This window comes from Rhizopus microsporus (genome assembly GCF_002708625.1).
Source record: "Rhizopus microsporus ATCC 52813 unplaced genomic scaffold scaffold_1, whole genome shotgun sequence".
In the NCBI taxonomy this organism is placed as follows: Eukaryota; Fungi; Mucoromycota; class Mucoromycetes; order Mucorales; family Rhizopodaceae; genus Rhizopus; species Rhizopus microsporus.
In genome coordinates, this window is record NW_019671916.1 from 2293678 (window position 1) to 2313997 (window position 20320).

Sequence of the window (20320 nt, forward strand, 5' to 3'; positions counted from 1 at the left end):
CAAACAAGAAAGAAAGAGAAACTAACGAACACTGACCTTAATTAATGAGACAATTAGCATTAATTATCAATTATTGTGCTACATCTAATGTAGTTTTTGAAATACGTGTCATTTTTCTTTTTATTATCAAGCCCGAGGAATGATCAAGGAGAAACATATGTCATCGAAATGACAAGGCTCTATTTAATTATTTATTGTTCATGACTAAGGATGGCCTAACATGAGAGGCATTTTATAGATGAAACAGGGAATGTGCCTGCCAAGACATTTATTGAAGTGAGGAAAGCTGACTTGACCTTGTGTAAGCTAAAAGTCGTTCAAGAGAAATAAACGAAATGAAAGAGATAGATGAGAGAGTATTTTTATGTTGCAATTGGATCCTCATCATATTGTGAAGTGCGCCCTCAGACGGATTTTACTTTATGCTATCTTTAGATCCATTCAATGTTTTGACAGTGTTTGATACCTCGTCCCTCAGATGTTTTTATTTATCAACTTGAATCTTCCTTTGTCTGTCATTTGAAGGATTCCCTTGTCTGCTAATTCATTGCATGCTTTGATTATATACTTCGTAATTTGATTAAACGATAAGTTCTGTTTCTATTTAATCAATAAAAAGTATACAAAGCCCAATTTGTCACTTACCATTCCATTTTGGTTTCTTATAAGATCCACTATCATGGGAACTTTTCTTGTTTCCCAAGGAAAAAACTCTTGTATACTGGATTCAGTCAGATAGGCTACTAAAGCCGCCTTAACATTTGCACCTGCACTCATGTTTGTGGTAGAGGTCATAGCATCTGAACCATCTTCTGTTTCTGCTAATCTTGATTCAGGTGTTTCTATCTCAAGAGGCTTACACTCAGATCGATAATGAATGGCTTGAGCAAAGTGTAATAACTCATAATTAGGGTCCTGCATAATAACTTTGTGTGGATACAGTCAGTCAATGGTGGTACATCTGTTACTCTATCTTACAAATATCCGAGCAAAAAATCTGTGTTTTGCCGTTATATTCGTTGATTTTTCCTCTTGCACGAACCAAAGAGCCTAGTTGAGGGGTTTCGACTATTTTTTCGTGCCAAATACCACATTCGATTATTCCAGTAGAATCGTCAACATAAAAGGTTGCTACACGTCTGTTCTTATCTATGGCAGCGACTATACCACATACTTCAACAGAGTCGATCAGGCGATTGTAATACTGAAATAAGCCTATGCATGTTATACTCTAGATTAAAAAAGTGTGTCAAAATCAAGTTGTGTTGAATTACCTCTTTTCGTATGTGTTAAATTATAAATGTCCTTTATAAATATTTTGACATAAGAATGATACAAAAGATTGGAGTCAATCATTACATTGCTCATTAAACAAAACGATAAAAAGAAAAGAATATAAAAGTGATATCAGCTTTAAAATAATTTCAAACACAAGACACCTATTTTGCTTATCATTCGATCACACTTCAATTATGTTTGAGACAGTATTAGAATACAATGATCTATATATAAAACTTAGTATTGGCCATGGTAGGAGGATATGACGATCTCATTCAAGTTAGTTTCAAACACACTGGTTGTGTCTTCTGAGGTCTTGTATGGTGTTGGTCGTTTTTTCTAATGAAGAGTACTGCTGTTTAACTTTCTATTCTGTAGAACAGACAGACCCACTTATAATTCTGACATCTTTTTCCCCTCACTTTATCTTTTCTTCTTCAATTCACAAACTCCTCTCAAAACATTATAAATTCAAAAACTCTAAAATAATGCGTAACTGATATTTTGGTCAATTTGATAAGTAACATAGAGGCCAGAAGCAACCAGCCTCAACGAGAAAAGGACAGCCTTGTTGCCTATTAGTTTGTCACAGTTAGAGGTAATGTTTGCCTTTGTTAATTAAGAATTACTTACCGACAACCTGCAGAGCAGGGACAGTAATTTGACCAGCCGGTCAAGGACACACTTTGACTCAATAAGCAACTTGCTCTTGTCAGAACAAGTTTTGACAATAGACGCACCCATCTTTGCCATTTCTACGTTAGCCATGCCCGCCTCCTTGTTCCTTCTTGAAAGGATGTCCTTGACGACCCTCAGGTCAACCTTGAAGCCAAGGCTATCCATGGCTTCCGAAGAGTCATCAACGGACTCGCCCCTAAATGATTATTATTAGTATATAAACTCAGATACAAAAACAATTCTCTACTTACCACCTGCACTTCAGGGTTGTCTGCCTAAACAGCTTCTCAAAAAGACATCCCTACATCTTCACTGCCAGGTTTACTTCTATGATGTCTATGTATTTTCTGAAAGCATAAGTCGATGACAAACAAAGTAAAAAAAGAAAAGTAAAGAAAGAAAGAGAAAAAAGGAAGGAGAGAAAAAAAGCCAATTTATGCATGATGGGAAAATGTCGTCAAAAAGGAGAAGCTTGGGACTGTAATACTGTTATTACTAACGAAAGTAGAGTGCATAAATAGTGATGGTTATATAATGGTTGTGTTGTGTGATATGATTATATTATAGTGTAGCTACTGTCACTGTCATGATTATTGATATCATTATACGTTTGTATTATGTAGTAAGTTAGGTTGACCAGCAGGGAGGTAAAAAGTTCAAGCTAAGAGGATATATTGCCTTGTCTGTTACTTGTTACTTATACTTCAGGTACAATGCACCATGGTTTTATATCACGAAACACGTCATTAACTACAGTCTTTGGATTATGTTTGGTTTCGTCTATAAATATCCAAGGACACAAACAAACAACAAACTATCTGTAAAAATAAACAAATAGTTGTACTTTTATCAAATTGAACTATAACGAAGACTTTAAATGATGTAATTATCTAGTAAACTATAAATCGCGCTTTGTTCATTACTAGATTTTAACTTTATAAAAGCTTACAGCAGGGTTAAACCATCATCTCACATTAGGGTGTTAAAGATTAAAAAAGGCGAGTGCGGTCAAGTCAACGCCTATCAAAGTGAATTCCTATGTAAATACTACGTTTAAGAAAGATGAATAGAGTTGGTATGCACCGTCCTTTTCATATGATGCATATTTGCATATAGTTTTTACTGCGGCCATCTAAACGATCAGATTAGGCATGTAAACAAAGCTTAAAAATTATACTATTTTCAAGTGTTATCCGTTATTGAAACTATTTTAGTATTCCATAAACAAATTCCTTCTCTTTCAGACAAAACACGTGTAAAGAAATAATGAAAGGGAACACGTAGACACGATTTTTAAAAAGAGAAGTCATGTCTTTATAAAACTAAATAAAGAAATTTTCCCCCCTTCTTTCTTCCTTTTTCCCTTTCTTCCCCTTCTTTCTTGCTCTCTTTTCTTCTACTCTTGGTCATTTCTATCTTGGGCTTGTTTATATTTATAAACAAATAATGACCAATATTAGTACAGATTATCAAGATATTCAAATACGTACACTCACAAAATGGATAAATGTACAGTTAAAAGAAGACTTGGTAGAATCAATTGGTCGAGACCTAAGGGATGGAGTGATGCTATTGAGATTATTATCTATCGTATCAAATAAACCAGTATTAAAGCCAGAAAGAGGACGAATGAAAATCCATGCGATATCCAATGTATCCAGAGCATTGAATTTCTTAAAACAAGAATTTGAAGATGATGAAAACTTACCAGTGATAGCAAGTGAAGACATCGTGAATGGGGATATAAAGAGTACATTAGCCATTTTATTCTTTATCATGTTGAAATATCAATTTAGTGACATTTTAGGAGAAACCAAGGTAAAAATAAATAAATAAAGTCAATCCCTGTATTTATTTCCTTGATATAGAAAGGCGGATTGGCAGAAGCAAAAGTCGGATTACTTTATTGGATACGGCTCGAATTAAAAGATTATATCAACAGTCAGATCATATCAACCATACAAGACTTCTCAAAGTCATGGAAGAGTGGATTACTGTTTTGTCTGTTAATACATCGAATTGAACCAGAATGGATCTTACCACTACATCAATTGATACCACTCGTAGATAGTAAAGACAATTGGAACGATATATTAAATCTTGTATTTGATATTGGAGAAAATAAGCTGCAAATACCAAAATACTTGGAATCAAGAGACCTGTTAGATATAGAATACCCACATGAACCTTCCATCATGCTGTATATAAGTGAATTTTATAAGATAATCAATAGAACTGATGACATTGAAGAACATAAATTGAAGCGATTAAAAGGAATACAGGAAATTCAAAGTTCACCTAAACCAAAACTATTAAATAAATCACACATAATTGACCCATTATCAATTGATCTATTCGATCATTATGACCCAAGTATGCTCTCCGAAGACCAACATCACTTGTTGAATTTACGGCTCAATTGGGAACAATTGTTCAATCAAGCAGTCGAATGGATAGCCAACACGCATTTGGAACTGAATCAATTCATCACAATCGCTCGATGGTCTGGAAAGGAGGATTTGTATACAGATCAAGTCATCGAGAATATCATTCAGTCTTTGGTAGCAATAGAAGGAAAGCTATCAGGATTTGATCAGGGTCTATATTCAAACATACTCGACCTCTATCAACAAATGGAATCTGTACGCGAATTACCAGATCATCTTCAATCTCGTCAATCAGGCTTTGAATCCGCTTTTGAAGATTTAATGAAGCGATCCTCGTTCAGTAGGAAAATCGTCGAACAGTTACTATCAGTTATTCAAGTTATAGAAAAATTTCAGCAATTGAAGACATTAGGTGAAGAGTTGAGAGACGAGCTATCTTCTAATGAATTGGATCAACAAGACATGTACAGTGACAAAGTACTCGCGTTCAAACAGGACTCGGCTCGGTTTATTCAAAACGTCTCATCTTGTATACCTTATCCTTCTCCTCCTGAGATGAAGACAGCTATGGGAAACGATGATTTACATGATAATGAAGTAACAAAGGAAGTGATCGAAAGCACCTTGAACGCCTACTCTATGTCACTTGCCTTGATTGCTGAAGGTCTCGATCAGCTACTTATTTCTCGCGACGAAAATATCTCTCTTCAACAGCGAGCTAGTGACATTCAGGAAGTGATTAAAAACCTTCAGACTTGGTTTAATGACAAGATCAATTCGTTATCAACATTAAAACCGTACTTATATGCTCAGTCTCTCGATCAGTCACATTCATCCTCTTCAGCTTCAACGCATAGCTCATCAACCTCTGTTGTGTCTGACAGTGAATGCAGTCCTACCATGAACGAAGAAGAACTGCATCGTTTAGAAAAGGATCGGGATCATGTACTCTCTCGGCTTTCCGAAATAGAGAACGACGACCTTCCTCGATTGGACGAAGCTATACGTATTATTGAGCATGAAACAAGTGTTAGTCAGTGGATTGACAGTTTGGATAATCTAAAAAAAGCACGCCATGTTCTAAATGACCTTCTCCATCAGCGTGAACTCGAACTGGACGCGCTGAAAAGACGGATTGAATGGGAAGCACAATGGTCAAAATACCACAGCCATCTCGTGACATTGGCCAAGAAACTAAGCGACTTGAACGTCAAGAAAGTGCGCTACGATCCATCAAAGGAAAACCCCGACAAGCCTTCCTATCAGGGGGATCATGAGCTCATCCAGTCCTTTCAGTGGATTCAGGATCGTATGGGTGAGCTTGGCGATCACCCTTGGTCTTGTCTACTAGAAAGTTATCAAGAAATGGTCGTGGCCTATCTTACTGTCATGCAAACAACTGATGAAAGTGCGTTCCCAGAGTTTCTTTCACTTAAGCAATCTGACATCAAGCTTAAACACGATGATCTCAAGCATCTTCTCACTTATACCTCTGATCTTATGGCACAACGCTCAACCATCACCGAGTTCTTGATGCGTGTTCATGATGCTCAACACGAAGGTGAGAAAATCAAGGAGCAGCTGGCAAAAAGATTGCGTCGTATGAACAATGAAGAGCAAGATCAATTTGGTGTCATTGAGGAACGAATAGACAGGTTTAAAAGAGAGAACAAGGCTATCCTAACAGATTGTGTCGAACATATGCCCTATCCTGTCTATAGCGGAAACTGGCTTCAACGTCAGCAAAATAGTGAGGCAGCTGCTACGTATCGAGCCCATGTTCGTGTGCAAATAAAGTCCTTGATTGAAAAAAAGATGCAAGACCTTGAAAATCTCGAAAAGAGCCTGGATCAAGTCGCAGAGACGTATCGCGAGGCAGATCGAGTGAAACATCGAGTGGCACAATATGAAAAGGAAGCAGATGAATTGAAACAATGGGTCGATCAACAGATTGATGTTCTCAGAAAACAGCATATCGAAGTGTCAGCAGAGTCATTTCTTGTGGACAGCAATCTGCAGGATATGGAGCAGTCTCGGCAGAATTTGTGGAGACAGGTTGAAAAATTTGAGCAAGAGAAAGTCAAGCTACTTCATGATCAAATTGTTCAGCTCATCGAATCCACAATGCAAGACAAGAAGAAGAAGCAGCATATCGATGTATCAGTCGCTGCACGACATTTGGGTGAAGTCATGAAGCACCTAGATCAGTTAAAGCAAGGATTGTCTGATCAAGCAGTGACTCTGGAAGCAGCCAACATGAGAGCTGCTTGGGAGAAAAACTTGAATCTAGGTATTCAGCGTCTAGAGGAAATGAATGAACAACTACGCGACTTCACAACCAAAAAGAATCAGATGCTCTCTCGGGAAGATATTTCTGAACAGGATATACAGACACTTGAACGTGACTTGAACAGACTGATGTCCCTCAGGAACAAATTTGAAAAGACGATTTTACCAAGTATTCAAATGAGCTATGATGCATTCATAGAATACTTTCCAAAACTGCCTAGACCAATGGCCGTACCTGACCATCTGGAAGTAAGAATGGAATCACTTGGAAGATCATGTACTAGGCTTCAAGAAAATGTAATGGCTCGGTCCAGGGAGCTTGAGCTGGTCAAACAGCGCGTCGCTTGGGAAACAACAGTAAAGAAGGCACTAACCTATCTAAGGGAGCAAGAAGTTGAGCTTAACAGATTTATCGAACAAAGAGCTCGTTGGAGAGTAGCAACGCCTACAGATTTGGTTCAAGTAGCTCACGATAACGACGAAGGCCAGTTAAGAATGGAATGGTACAACTACTATTCAAAATTTGAAACGTACCAAGATCAAGTTCTTTTGCCCATAAAACAACAGTTCGAACAGCTGACCACAAATACAATTGACTATGAAAATCCACGATTGATGCCTCATGCAAAGAAAATGGAAGATGTCGAGACAGCTAAAGAGCACATGCAACACATCTTGTCCTTTTCAAACGATGTTGTCTCTCAAAGGTGTCTTGTTTCGGCCTTTATCCTGAGAACTGCTCAGCTTGAGCAATCTGCTGAACTCATCCGCGAAGAATTTATCTCGACTACGAACAATTCTCAGAAAGTGGACATGGTCCACCTGCTGGAAAATCATTCAGATCGACTACACAAGTTCAAGGCAGGAATTGATGATGCTCGAGATCAGTTGGCAGCTAGTATTCCTTATCCAGTCCGTGCAACCCCTACGGAAACTAAGATGGCTGATGAAGCTATCAATGCAGCTATTCATGAAACAATTGATTCTCGTACAGCTCGGCTAAGCGAAATATGGTCTGATCTTGAACAGCTATTGGCAACAAGGGAGCGCATTTCTCGTCGACAACTGTCAGTTCATTCGTTCAAGAAGCAAGCAGCAAACACAGAGGCATGGATCACGGCTCGTCGTAAAGTCTTAATGGACACAGCTGCCCTGGATGTAGAAGAAGAAGAGCAGATGGAAAAGACACTCAGCGAGATCATGAGTATTCAGCAAGGCATGAGGGCTAACGAAACAAATTATGCATTGCTTACCTCCGCTTACGAGAAATGCAAGGCGGCGTTTGAAGACAAATCTTTGGATCTAGTGCAGAGCCAGGAAGACCACGAGAAGCTGATTCGTGAATTACAAAATGAAGTGAAGCCTATTTATCAGCGTCTAAGTCAAGACTGGAATAATTTGCTATCAAGTGTAGATCAAGCTTATAGAGAGAGACAGTATGCCTTGTTAAACCATAAATTGATTACATGGTTACACTCTGCACGAGATTTGTTTGAAGCCACATACAAGGAACAGGAGCTTTCTGTGATTGAGCAAAATATGCCTGACTGGCAAGCTCTGACTGATCAACTAAATTCATCAGCATCACAGTACAAGCAGGATTTAGGTCACTACCAGCAGTGCTTGGAGGCAGAGCAACTTGATCAGTTCACCAAACTCTTTCAACAGGGTCTTGATACGATCAAGCGAATCGAATCTCAGCTGGAGCATCATCAAAAGACACTCTCTGTTGCTCAATTAACAAATAGATACCTCACTGATGTCAAACTACTCCGATCAAGGATCCATGACTGTATGGTCTGTCTGAAAGGCATTGAACAGAAATACAGACACATCAACACGGAGTCTTTCGAAGCTCGCGAGTTCCAGCACCAAGCTCTCGTGACTGAATACAAAGCCTCTTGTAACAAAGTTGACCAACTGAAAGATCTTTGTGATGATGTGCGTCTTCAATTTAAAAATATTCAGCAAATCAAGGATCATGAAGCCAATAACGATGTTCAAGACATGTTGGAAAAGACATGGTCTGGACTTGAATCATTTGAATCTGCTGTGGCCACTCTTGTCTCTCGTGCTTCCTCATGGATGCAGTACTTTAACAGACTATCAAGCATCGAACAAGACATTCACTCAATTAAGGCTACAGTAGAAAGCGCTACAGAAGATGAACTACCAAGTGTTCAAGAACGAGCGGAGACTGTTGATTTTGTTCTTTTGCATGACTTGTCTATCACTACTTCTGACCTGCTTAACGACAAAGGAAACCTTGATGCCTATGAAGAACTACGCGTACAGCTTGTTCAGCAATTAGCGGTATTGAAAGAAAACATTTCAGCTAAAGTGAAGGATAAAAACAAGACAAGATTGATTGAGCACATTCAGCAAGCTGTTTCTCAATTTAGTAGTCTTTGTAGTAAGCAATACAATGTCTTGGATGTACATAATAAAGAAGTAGTATGGCTGGAACACCAAAGTATTGAAGATACGATTGATGCGTGTAGTGGGATTATTGAAGCAAGTAATATAACGCTAAAGGACTGCCAAACACAATTGGATACACTAAGAGAGGTTCACTGTCAGGAGCTTCATTCAGCACACCACTTTGAAGGCACGGAGACATTACTGGTGCCATTAGCAGATGCACTTGATCATTTATCAAAGTCTATGTCACTTGAACAAGAATATACCAAGATTTTGAAGCAAGTTAAAACGCTAAAGAGTACAGAAAAGCGTATTATTGACGATGCAGCGCATGCTGAACAATCCATTGCTACTGTAGAAAGCGAGGAAGCTCTCTTAGATTTGGAACACTGTGCTGAATCATTGGATGAGCAAGCGACTGAGTTCACTACGGCAACAAAGACTATCGATCTAAATAACACCGTGCAGAATGACGAAAGAAAATCCAGTATTCACAACTACATCAAGTCTTCTACTGAACATGTCCTTGGTCAAGTCGAAAAGGTCAAAGCGATGGTCGCAGAAACAAAGGTTAATCTGAAGAAGAACATTGAACGCCAACGTATCATTTCAAAGTTGAAAGAGATCATTGATTTCTTGCAAGAAGTATCCAATAGCCTTGAAGCCTTACAAACCGTCGATAAGGAAGCACTATTTGCAGAGTTTGATAAGCTTTGTCAATACTACAGCACAACCTTGTCCAAGAAAGAAAAGGGCCTTAAAGAACTTGTGGATGTCGTCTTTACCTCGCCTAATGAAATGAGTAAAGATAAAGAGATCAGTGAACTTTACAAGGAAATGACAGACAGCACTCATCAAATTGACGCGCTCATCAACATCAAGAAGAAACAAGTATTTGATGAAGGCGACTTGCATGTGATGAATGAGCTCATGGAATCATTGAAAGAAGAGATCGCCTTGTTAATTACTGCTATCGATAACGCTAATCCTAAGAACATACCAGTAGCTGGCGAAAAGCATGCAAAATCCAACCTGCAAGGCTTACTTCGCTCTCTTATTGCCTCTTATAAGCATCACCAGCCAAAGATTGTACGCATATTAGAGAAAGCAAAGAAGGAATCTAAAAAGCAGTTTGCAGATGACAATGCCCATGTGTCCCAATGGTTAGCCGGTGGAATAGAAAAATGGACAAAGGTCAAGGCTGCAGCTGCAGTTCGTGAGCGTGAATTACAAGACTGCATTAATCAATTAAACAATGAATTCTTTAACAAACTTGCAGCTTCTCGACCTCGTCGCGTATTACCGCCTGCTCCAGCCACTCCAGTACATAATAAACGAATGTCCATGTCTGCCTCAACAAAGAGTAACCAACCTGCGTCATCTACTCCTATACCTGCAAACAAGAGAAATGATAAAAATACCACAAATAATAAGACAATCTATATACCTGATCCCAAGAACCCACTCGATGTTGAGTTGGGCCATATAGTGAATGCTAGTCCACATCGCGTTACAGTAAAGATGATACCTGGAGAAGTAGGTAAATATTGGTTTGGAGACGAAAATCCTAGACTTGTGTACTGTCGCATTCTACCCAGCCAAATGGTGATGGTTCGTGTAGGCGGTGGATGGGTAGAGCTTTCAAAGTAAGTCCCCAGCTGTGATTATTTCTTCATCTCGCTAATCTTTAACCTATTGTTCTCTTTTATTTCAAAGGTTTTTAAGAGGTAAGTCTTTCCTTAATTGTTCTTTATCAAATGCATAATACTAATCTCTCTATTTGTTTATAGATCATGGACTCACAGAAGGCGCCTATAGCAAGTTTGACTCATCTATTGAACCAAAAAGAGACCAAGCTCCATTTCAAGAGTCATATTTACAAACTGCTCGTTCCTTTTCTCCCTCTGGTAGAATTACCCTCCGTGGTGGAGGTGGAAATAACAGCAGCAGTCTAGCCTCGACTAGGTCTTCTAGCAAATCTTCTAGCAGTCGATCAAGATCGCCTTTGCCTGGATTTATCGATGGAGATAAATATATTAGTATGGATGAAGCAGGCAACCATGTTGTTGTGAAGATGAAAAAAGCTGAAATTGATGCAAAAATGCCACTCATTAAGAAAAAATTATAGAATACATCACTCGCATTCATATAAAAATTATACCTCCTTCATTAATACCTCTTTCTCATATATACATTTTGACACTATATATCAATAAAAAAGGCGTATATGCACTTTTTGTAAAATAAGATTTAGTTCAGTCAGCTATGCATGACATATCTTTGCCCTTGCTTCATATTTCTACCGCGCTGTTGATCATTTGTCCAATATCTTAGTACCTTGCTCCTGTTTCCTTATTAGGACCAAATCTAATCCCAGTTTTTACGTCACGGAGTTTATACGGGCTTCTTGTCCTGGTCAAGTAAAAAATTATTTTCTTGTTGTATTAGTCTTTATTAAATCATGTCTTCTGGTTTCGGTTTGGACGGTGGTAATGTTCTCATTAAATAAACATTGTCTCTGTCCATGTACTCACCTTTTGCTTTTTCAATGCAGGCCGTGGACGATGCTTCCACTTTTGGCAAGAGTTCAACAAGTGTTATGCTTCTGCTGATCTTCCTCAACAATGTCTTGCTCAACGTGATGATTATCTGGAATGTCTTCACCACACCAAAGAGTTTGCTCGTATCACTCGTATTAAAGCGGAAGAATTAAAACAAGCTCAACTGAGACAAAAGCAAAAGAAGGATGCCGTCAATGCAGCCAATTCCAATGTACAGAAATTGAACATCATTGAAGAAAAGGCCAGCGCATAAAAGGAGGAAAAGAAAAAGATGATAGAGATTTCTTTTATTGTTCGACACATTTTGAAATAAATTAACAAGAATTACATGAAGTAAATTTTCCCATGTAATAGCAAAGGACCATTGCAATAAATATCACAGATATTTGTTGGCTGTTAAATGATAGTTCATCACTAATCACGATAATATTGTTGTTCTGATGCTCAGAAATAAGTAAATAACCCTTTGGCACTTTTATAGAATCATCTATAGTAAATTTGGTTAGAAATGTATAAAAACATCATTTGGGGAAGAATATTACCAGGGGCTGCCAGAGCATCTGTAGATACTTGTTCTGTTGAGGAATCAGGTGCCTTTAACTCTTCCTTTTGTTCCTCTTTCTCTCCTTTTTTATCCAACTGCTCAACAGGAGGCTGAGATAACACATTGTTGTATTTATACATTGTACAATCAAAGGCATCATTCAACAATGGCTTCAGTATGAGCGTCACTTGCTTACTATCCATAGACTCATCAGTTGTAAACACTTTGATTGTACAATGGTCCATGAGCACTTCACTACGAGTTGAGTGTTCAGGAATAACCCGGATATCGATACCATGTGGAAACATGTCTCGGTAAAAACGAACGTCTGTGCACCAAATGCTGTCTTGTCGCTTTCTGGTTCGGTAAGCATTTGATGGTTGGTGTTTGACTGTATAGGCCACTTGATACTCTTTTGTTTCATGGTCAAATGTCTCTGCCGTGACTTTACCAGCTACTCGACGAATGTAGGGTGGACACCCATGCTGCTGTAAATAGTTCTGCAGATGATCGATAGACTGCATAGACGCATCTTTCCATGCCTTTAATACAGGCCTTGGGACGGGATATTTGAAATCCATATTATAAACAAATTGAGCCTGAACTGAGCTTGTCTGTCCTTGACTGTCTACCTTTGGAGTAAGCACCCAACCATAAAGATCAGTCTGTGCTCGTATACGTTCCTCTAGTGGATCAGGTGGAATCTGAGTATCAACCACACTCATCGTTGCTGTGTAGACCGTGCCGTTTGCTGGATCTGTTTCGAGGGTTGTGATTGCAGACAAATCGGTATCCGCCAAAAGTAATTTGCTATTTCCAAGAAACCAGTGAACTAGGTAGTCTTTTTGACTGAAGCGTTCAATTGTCTTGCCATCTTCAAATAATGTGTCCCCTGTTTCAAGAAAAAAGAAAATTAATATGGAATAACTTCTTTTAGTGCATTATATTTACAAACTTTTCTTGATCCAAAACAATTGATAGCAGAACAAATTTGCTCAACTGTCCATTGACCATGAATTATGCCATCTACTCTTACAAAAGGCAATATTCTATCATCTTCTTCTAAAGTGCTATTAAATTTATAGCATCTTGTATCACCTACTTGCTTGATGAGTGTCCAGTAATCAGTGGTAGCTGTTAACTTTTTTAATAGCTGCAGGCCTTCAACCTTTTGTATTGGATGACGATGTAAAGGATATAGGGGTTTAGGAGTAATCTTATTTACAGCGTTTGATGTTACTGCTGAGTCTTGCTCATCTTCTGCAAATGTAATATGTTTTCTTTGATGAGGAGGGGTAGGTGGTTTATTTAAAAGGATGGGCTTTTGAGATAACTCGGGTGACGAGCGGATAGTAGGAGAAGACGTTGAAGATAATGAGTTATTCATATTGATTCTATTATGGTTATTATTATTAATATTGGTATGTCGAGGTAGATGATGAGGTGGTGGAGGAGGAGGACCAGATGGTGCCGTGTAATAGCTCATGACGGATGGTCTCCTACTATGCCCTGAATAAATAGCTTGCTTTGCTTGTGCTTTCATACGCTCCGTTTTCTTTTCTAGATATTCGGCTACTTTAGCGATCACAAGCGGACGTCTTGCCAACGTCTTCTTGGCGAACCCAGGCATCCATCCCTTTGTGCTTTCCTGTATGACAAAAACAACCTTTGTTGCTGGCTGTGGGCCTCCATGTAAGGGCTCCAATATCCATCCTTGAAGCTTAAAACCAAGTTAGAATTCTCTTTTTTTTTTTTTTTTTCTTTTTGGTATGGTCGAACCTTAATGTTCATTCGATTTCTGCCACTGACTCTTGGTATCTTGGGAGTTTCTACGCTTGTACAGGCAAAAATGATGGCACCATTCGATGTGCATTCAATCTTCTCTACCAATGCCAAGTCCCTTGTTCTGCGAAGAGTAAGGCGGGGTTAAATAATCAACATTTTAACTTTATAATTCATGTTTATTTTACTTGCTTGTTGCTGTTGGTTTCATGATTTCGTATGTTAGCGATGTTGTATCATTTAGGTTTTCAACAAGATTTCCATCTTCATATCTTTCAGAAAAGCAAATTAAGCTTCTTTCCTAATATAGTATTGATCTTCATCTTCCTTACTGCTCATCCCATAATTTACGCATACCGATCACGTAAAATATAGCTTGTGGCGAGAACCCCTGAAGGATGGCTTCACCTTTAAATATAGGTATCTTGTCTCCTTTGTGCATGCCATTCTTCATATGAACGACTACACCGCTCTTATGCTTCAGAGCTTTTTTCCATCCTTCTTCTAGAACAACATGCTTCAAAGTTGATAAAGCGTTATCTGCTTGATGTATATGGTATGTAGACGAACTTAAGACGGGGTCCATATAACCTGAGGTTAACACATCGTGTTGGACTCGCATAGGTTTATGTACGTGATCATCTTCATCGTCACTAAAAATGGCATTAAAGTTGGATCGAGTTGATTTGGTATGTTTATGATTGTATGCTTCTTCCCACTCATCGGCAAGATCTTGCTGACTAAAAGAGCTTCCAAGTGTGTTATAAGGACTGGTAGGTTGGCTATAAGGGCTAGATGGTTGATTAAAAGAACGACTCATGGTTCGTTTAAAAGATATTATGCATTATCCTCTTTTCAACAACAAAAAGAAGAGAAAACCTTTTTCAAATGGAAAAAAAATGGTGCGAACCTAGAGGGTGCACAAAATAGGCATAACAACACGCTACCATGGCAACTAATGACACAAAATTATGAAACCTTTTTTCTTCTTCTTCTGTTCCTGATTCATCATTGGATCTTGTTATTTTTCATCTGTAATACATTAATGATGGCGCATACGCCTACTATAATCTTGACTGTCGCTCAACTTGCGTGCAAGCAGATTCTCATTTTGAAGAGATAACAGAGCAACATTTATAAATGTCCAATGAAATGACCTAAAGCTCTATGTCTAATTTACGTAAACATCTAATGTGGCTAATGAGATATAGTGTATGAATACTATAGTCAGAATGTCTCCCTTTTGTGCAAAGTAAACAGCATACTTGGGTACACCAAATCAAAGTATTCCCAGTCCAGAATATTTTGCATCTCAGCCTGATAAGATCTACACAAAATAAGACAGCTGTGATATTATTCAAGACGCTTCGAGATTGAACACTGCAAGTAATTTTTTTTTTTGTGGGTAGATGTAAAATACATGACCTCTTTTTCTTTGATGATGGGTTGATAGATACAGGAGAAAAGCTGGATTCAACCTCAGTCATGGATAAAGCATTTATAGAAAAGCCAAAGCATCTCATTGTGTATTCTATATCTATCCACAACTGAACAAATTGTATGCCTAGCGCTCGATCTCAAAGAATCTCACAAAAATTTAGTCCTAAAAAACTGTATAGTCAGATACTTTATAATCGGAAGTTTAAATGTGTTGTTTTCAAGGTTTATCATAATGCAACAATAGATCGTTTGCAACTGCCCATGCATTGGGGGAAACACATCTCTTAGGATTTATTTATAAATAAAGAGAAATTCACATGTCATAATGCAAGATATCACAATGAGAGAACCAGTTGCTGAATTTAGATTGCAAGGGGAGATATGCAAAATGTGCTGGATCTCTAAATCAAGAGTGCATCTTTCTTGGTGAATGAAATCATTGATCTTTTCTACAATTTGATGTATCAAGATTTACATTATTATTTTATTATTCTTAATTACATTTTTATTTATTAAGTAAATGGTATAAAATACATACAAGATTAATAATAAATTGGTTGTGCAGGTTGCTCATTTGATTGGCTTTTACTATAGGAACCCTTTCGGTTCTTTTGTAGCGACTTGTGCCTAGCATTTTCTGTTACTAGATTATAATAGTTTTGCTGTTCTTCGTAGTCAGCATGTGTAAATGATGTTCTTGTTTTATGAAAGCCTGTAATAGATTCATTAATGTGTATACTTTCGTATTTATCAACAGATGGCTGAAGGCTTTCAGTACTATCTGAAGCAGAGGAATAATTGAATGGAGTAACTGCTTTAGGACTAGACGGTATAAGCAGTTTAGATAAAGAAAGGAGGGTAGTATCAATTATTGAACTTACTTGACAAGCAGAATTATTACAACAAAGGCCGAAGCAATAGTGCCATCAAAGGTCCAAAAAGCTGCCATGAGAAGGCTGTATGTTTTGTTTTTTAATATTTCTTGTCTAAATGTACCATATAAGCATTTGATGACGGCAAATACCACAAGGCAAATAATAATATTATACAAAATCATTTTCACCTAAACTCTCAAATGATTAGATTCTATTGTTTTTGAAGGGCCAGTTTATTACCTTGAACATTGCATGTTTAACCTTTGCAATAACTGATTCATGCTGACCAGCTTGATTCTTTAAATGAAACTTGAGAATATAGAGAAGCCCAAGGCCAAAATATAGTGTAGATGCGGCCAGGACAAGGCAGTAAAAGGTCCAAAGATAATAAAGTATAGATGTGAATATTCTGAATTTTAAAAACTCTTTTTTTTCAGCATAAATTGCGGCTGCAACCGAGCAGATATTGTTGGTAACAAAAGGGAAAGATATCAAACATGTGTAGACAATGTCCACTTTTAGTGAAGAGAAAAAATTTCCTATTTTTATGATTCTGTTACTCTATCATAAACCCTCTATTAGTCATATATTTCATATCAGCCATTAGCTTAACCTACCCTTGAGACCGTATGAGCAATGCCAAAGACGTAGCAGGCTAGTGCACAGAGACCAATTTGCCAAGGAAGCTCATAAAAAACTAATATATGATTAGTTATGGTTGGATCAGATCAAACTATTACTTACATCCTCTGAAAATAGGGTTAGGCACGACGTCTGTGATCAAAATAGCCATATTAATAAGTCGTACTGATTTGTAGAACGTTTAGTAAGAAATAGAGACAATATGTGATAACCTACATAAATTAAATAATAAACCAAAAAGTAGCATCGACTCTATTGGTCTAGGGCGCATAAAATAGGTAAACGGTACTCGATCAAATATAGGTTGCTTTTTATAAAACACTCGGTAAATAAAGATGCTAGTGCCTGTGTATGGTGGTGAGTTAAGGCAGATGCAGATCTCAATCTGTATTTACCTGGTATGAGTAGAATGGCAGACCATATCAAATTGACGACATACATGTTTAAAACAGCCCCCTTTTCTTCACAGTTAAAAATATTCACTCTCCAATCACAATGACAATGGTCATCGTTTTCACAAAGAAGCCAATACGAATCAGATGTAAAAAACATGTTATATGAGCATTATTTACAATAGAGAAAAGAAAAGAGAAATGAACCAGAAGGGATGAAAGAGATACAAAAAGATCTTTTGTAGCATATGACAGCCCTGTAATACATTGTACTTTTTAATTAAACAAACAAAAAAAGAAGAAGGAAAGATAATTTGAAGATGACTATTTAAAACACGCGGTTACTTCCCTTTGATATGTCAATGGATCTGCTCTACTTTGATTTGATGGCTTTCCATTGGTGCTATAGCACAAAAGGAGGGTCCTAGCCCCCTTTTTTTTCTGTATTCTTACAATTTGATCCACCTATATTTTTTCCATTCTATCGGACTTGGTTAGATGCTAAAATGTTGTGTAAATTAATTACCTATATTCCTATGCTTATTTTTGGGCACCCATCTTGTTCAACCTTGTTTCCATTTGAAGAAAAAGGAAATAAAAGAGAACAGACCTCCCTTATTCTATATATACAAATAGAAACACACCCTGCTACCGTTTAAACATTTTGCCTTACTTCTTCTCTTTCTTTTACAGTGTAACATTAGTATGCTCATCCAAAGTATCTTTTGGCTTTAAACTCAGAAAAGGTTTTCTTATGCTTAATCTGTTCCCATGGAAGCAACTTAAAGTAGACAATTTTTGGTCCAATGACATGGTTAAATGTCAACATCAGATGCTTGTCTTGTTGTATTCCATATATAGATAAGGTTTATTTACTCATGAAGAAATATACGTATTTGACTTTGTGCTCAGCTATATGCAGCCAATTTAGATGAAAATCACAAAGTAGTTTTGCTACAGAACCAAAAGTGTGGATGTGACTATAGGTCTTTCCAACAGTACCCAATTTTTTATAATTAATGGAACTCAGATCTGGAACATTATCCCGTCATATTAGGATTTTTTATTTTGAGAACGCCTCTTGGGGCGCGCTCGACCCCTTTGACTAGTTCAGAGTGTATACTACAAGGTAAAATCACGCAAACTCTGGAAATCAATGTCACAAGCGACACATTTTTCCATTGGATTTAATATCTTCTATAAGTGGAAGGCGTTGTCTTGATTGCTGATCAGCGTAAAATGAGTTTTCCTAGCCCAACTAGTCTGTACATGCTCACGAGCAGAACTCATTTCGTTACTTGTACCATTCTGTGCATGATTTGATAAATGTAGTCCATCTAATATAGACTTTCAACAAGTTCTACGTAATTAAATATAGTCCCACAGATCAGTGCGCTGTGGAACCCTTTTGAGCTCGCTTTGTTAATAACCGCCTTCATTTGGATAAAGTCTTCCCAGCAAAACTCTTCTTCTTTACCTTCTACTTTTATTCCCACAAAGAGGAGCATGTACACACATTGCGGATTTGGAGGCCATAGTCGGGAAATGCTGGCTGTTTGCCGACCTTGGGTGTGGGAATAGTTTTCCCTTTTTCTTTCCACATCATTGTCCGCTACAAGCGGAGTCACCGCGTGTTGCCCTGATACCCAGCGAAGGTCCAAGGCAATTGGTTCCAAACAGCTGTCTTTTACTATTGAAACAACAAAGGAATATCAACTTATTCTAAAGTGAGCAAGTTCATTTTACTAGAGCCTTTATAAATTCTGATATTTTCTCGCTCGAAAGCGTGGAGATAATCCTCTACATTTTGAAGAACTCTTGCCATATCCTGCTTGCTTATTAAATTTTGCAAAATTTTAATTCTCCTTAACAGTCAAATAGACTAAGGCATCTTTCTCAATGACGAGTATGTTTCTTGGAATCTTATAAATAGTTATTCTTTTATAAATGTTCGTAAATCTACAAAGCACTTTGATAGTCGATGAAAGACTATAACATTTTGTTAAAGACGTGTTTACAACGCGCTTTCTCGTATCTTACAGTAGAAATTTTATAATCAGCATGGTATTAATTTCATAGCGACTACTTACACTAAAACTTGAAATGGATCATTATAAGAGACACATCCTAGGTCATTCCCAGGCTAAGAAATGTATCCACCACTCAATTTATCAGCAACAAAATGGCCATATCATCAACATTGCTTCGGTTTAGAGGAATGATTGTTTGTGGGGGAGACTGTCACTTGGATTTGCGTATCTTAATTACAGCTCAAATGTACCAACCACACAAAGTGGGAATGAAGACGAGGTTTCAAAGGACAATATTAGATCTTTCATATCCAAAAAAAGGACTCATTTGTTGGAGAGGTTTTAACGGTGTTTTGAGGATGTTTAAGCCATAGAGTCGACTTTTCATTTTAGTGATAAAATTAATAAGAGCGTTGGATGACTTTGAAAAGTATGACTAAACATCCTTTCTCCGCCTAACTTTCTTTCTTCAACATTTCATACAAGCATGTTTCGTATCATTACTAATAGAGCTGTAGTTTCCAAATTACTTACCAGCAAACCAACATTACCGCCAACTGCTTATAGATCAGCCCTTCAATTATCTCGCATTTCTTGTAAACAAGTCATTCAACCTGCAGTTTTTCATAAATACTCATTCCATACACAATGTGCACGCTTAGAACAGCAAACAGCAGTCAATGACGAGCTATCGGAAGAAGAAAAGGCTACCAAGCGTCAAATGTTGATTGGGTTTACATGCAAGGTCTGTGAAGAACGCTCACATCATGTCATGTCAAAGTTGGCATACACAAAAGGTGTCGTTTTGATCCAGTGCCCTGGCTGTAAAAATCGTCACCTTATCGCAGACAACCTAGGCTGGTTTAGAGATAGCAAGACAACTGTGGAAGATCTCGTAAAAGAAAAAGGAGAGGCAATACGCAAAGTCATTGTGGATGAACATGGAGTCGAGCGAATGGGTGATTTACTCGAATGGTTACCAGATATTGCAGAAGAAGAAA

General features: G+C 37.7%; 7 protein-coding genes across 7 annotated transcripts; 3 read left to right on the top strand and 4 right to left on the bottom strand.

Annotated features, from left to right (window-relative positions):
- Positions 1-24: 24 nt before the first annotated feature.
- On the bottom strand, positions 25-1483 carry RHIMIDRAFT_12722 (nucleic acid-binding protein). The gene is made up of 4 exons (XM_023605487.1): positions 1275-1483; positions 979-1215; positions 646-926; positions 25-594 (listed from the first exon to the last, which is right to left on the bottom strand). The coding sequence occupies exons 1-4, from the start codon at positions 1366-1368 to the stop codon at positions 475-477; spliced, it is 732 nt and encodes a 243-aa protein (XP_023471541.1). The 5' UTR covers positions 1369-1483; the 3' UTR covers positions 25-474.
- A 275-nt stretch (positions 1484-1758) lies between these two features.
- Positions 1759-2398, bottom strand: RHIMIDRAFT_243845 (uncharacterized protein; the record flags this gene model as incomplete). The annotated part of the gene is made up of 5 exons (XM_023609989.1): positions 1759-1887; positions 1912-1918; positions 1964-2152; positions 2208-2257; positions 2282-2398. 5 exons carry the CDS (start codon positions 2396-2398, stop codon positions 1759-1761), a joined length of 492 nt encoding a protein of 163 aa, XP_023471542.1.
- A 921-nt stretch (positions 2399-3319) lies between these two features.
- RHIMIDRAFT_12791 (uncharacterized protein) lies at positions 3320-4017 on the top strand. The gene is made up of 2 exons (XM_023605498.1): positions 3320-3774; positions 3829-4017. The coding sequence occupies exons 1-2, from the start codon at positions 3403-3405 to the stop codon at positions 3880-3882; spliced, it is 426 nt and encodes a 141-aa protein (XP_023471543.1). The 5' UTR covers positions 3320-3402; the 3' UTR covers positions 3883-4017.
- A 7497-nt stretch (positions 4018-11514) lies between these two features.
- Positions 11515-11867, top strand: RHIMIDRAFT_233258 (uncharacterized protein; the record flags this gene model as incomplete). The annotated part of the gene is made up of 2 exons (XM_023607917.1): positions 11515-11542; positions 11608-11867. The coding sequence occupies 2 exons, from the start codon at positions 11515-11517 to the stop codon at positions 11865-11867; spliced, it is 288 nt and encodes a 95-aa protein (XP_023471544.1).
- Positions 11868-11928: 61 nt separating this feature from the next.
- RHIMIDRAFT_233259 (uncharacterized protein) lies at positions 11929-14760 on the bottom strand (the record flags this gene model as incomplete). The annotated part of the gene is made up of 6 exons (XM_023607918.1): positions 11929-12101; positions 12157-13050; positions 13110-13878; positions 13938-14064; positions 14129-14212; positions 14273-14760. 6 exons carry the CDS (start codon positions 14758-14760, stop codon positions 11929-11931), a joined length of 2535 nt encoding a protein of 844 aa, XP_023471545.1.
- A 1150-nt stretch (positions 14761-15910) lies between these two features.
- On the bottom strand, positions 15911-17555 carry RHIMIDRAFT_288644 (uncharacterized protein). Its single transcript, XM_023613584.1, has 7 exons — positions 17293-17555; positions 17114-17242; positions 17000-17062; positions 16873-16952; positions 16496-16816; positions 16262-16443; positions 15911-16202 (listed from the first exon to the last, which is right to left on the bottom strand). The coding sequence occupies exons 1-7, from the start codon at positions 17447-17449 to the stop codon at positions 15923-15925; spliced, it is 1212 nt and encodes a 403-aa protein (XP_023471546.1). The 5' UTR covers positions 17450-17555; the 3' UTR covers positions 15911-15922.
- A 2482-nt stretch (positions 17556-20037) lies between these two features.
- RHIMIDRAFT_185313 (zf-DNL-domain-containing protein) lies at positions 20038-20244 on the top strand (the record flags this gene model as incomplete). The annotated part of the gene is made up of 1 exon (XM_023605847.1): positions 20038-20244. A coding segment is annotated over one exon (207 nt), but the record flags the coding sequence as incomplete, so codon positions are not given.
- Positions 20245-20320: the final 76 nt, after the last annotated feature.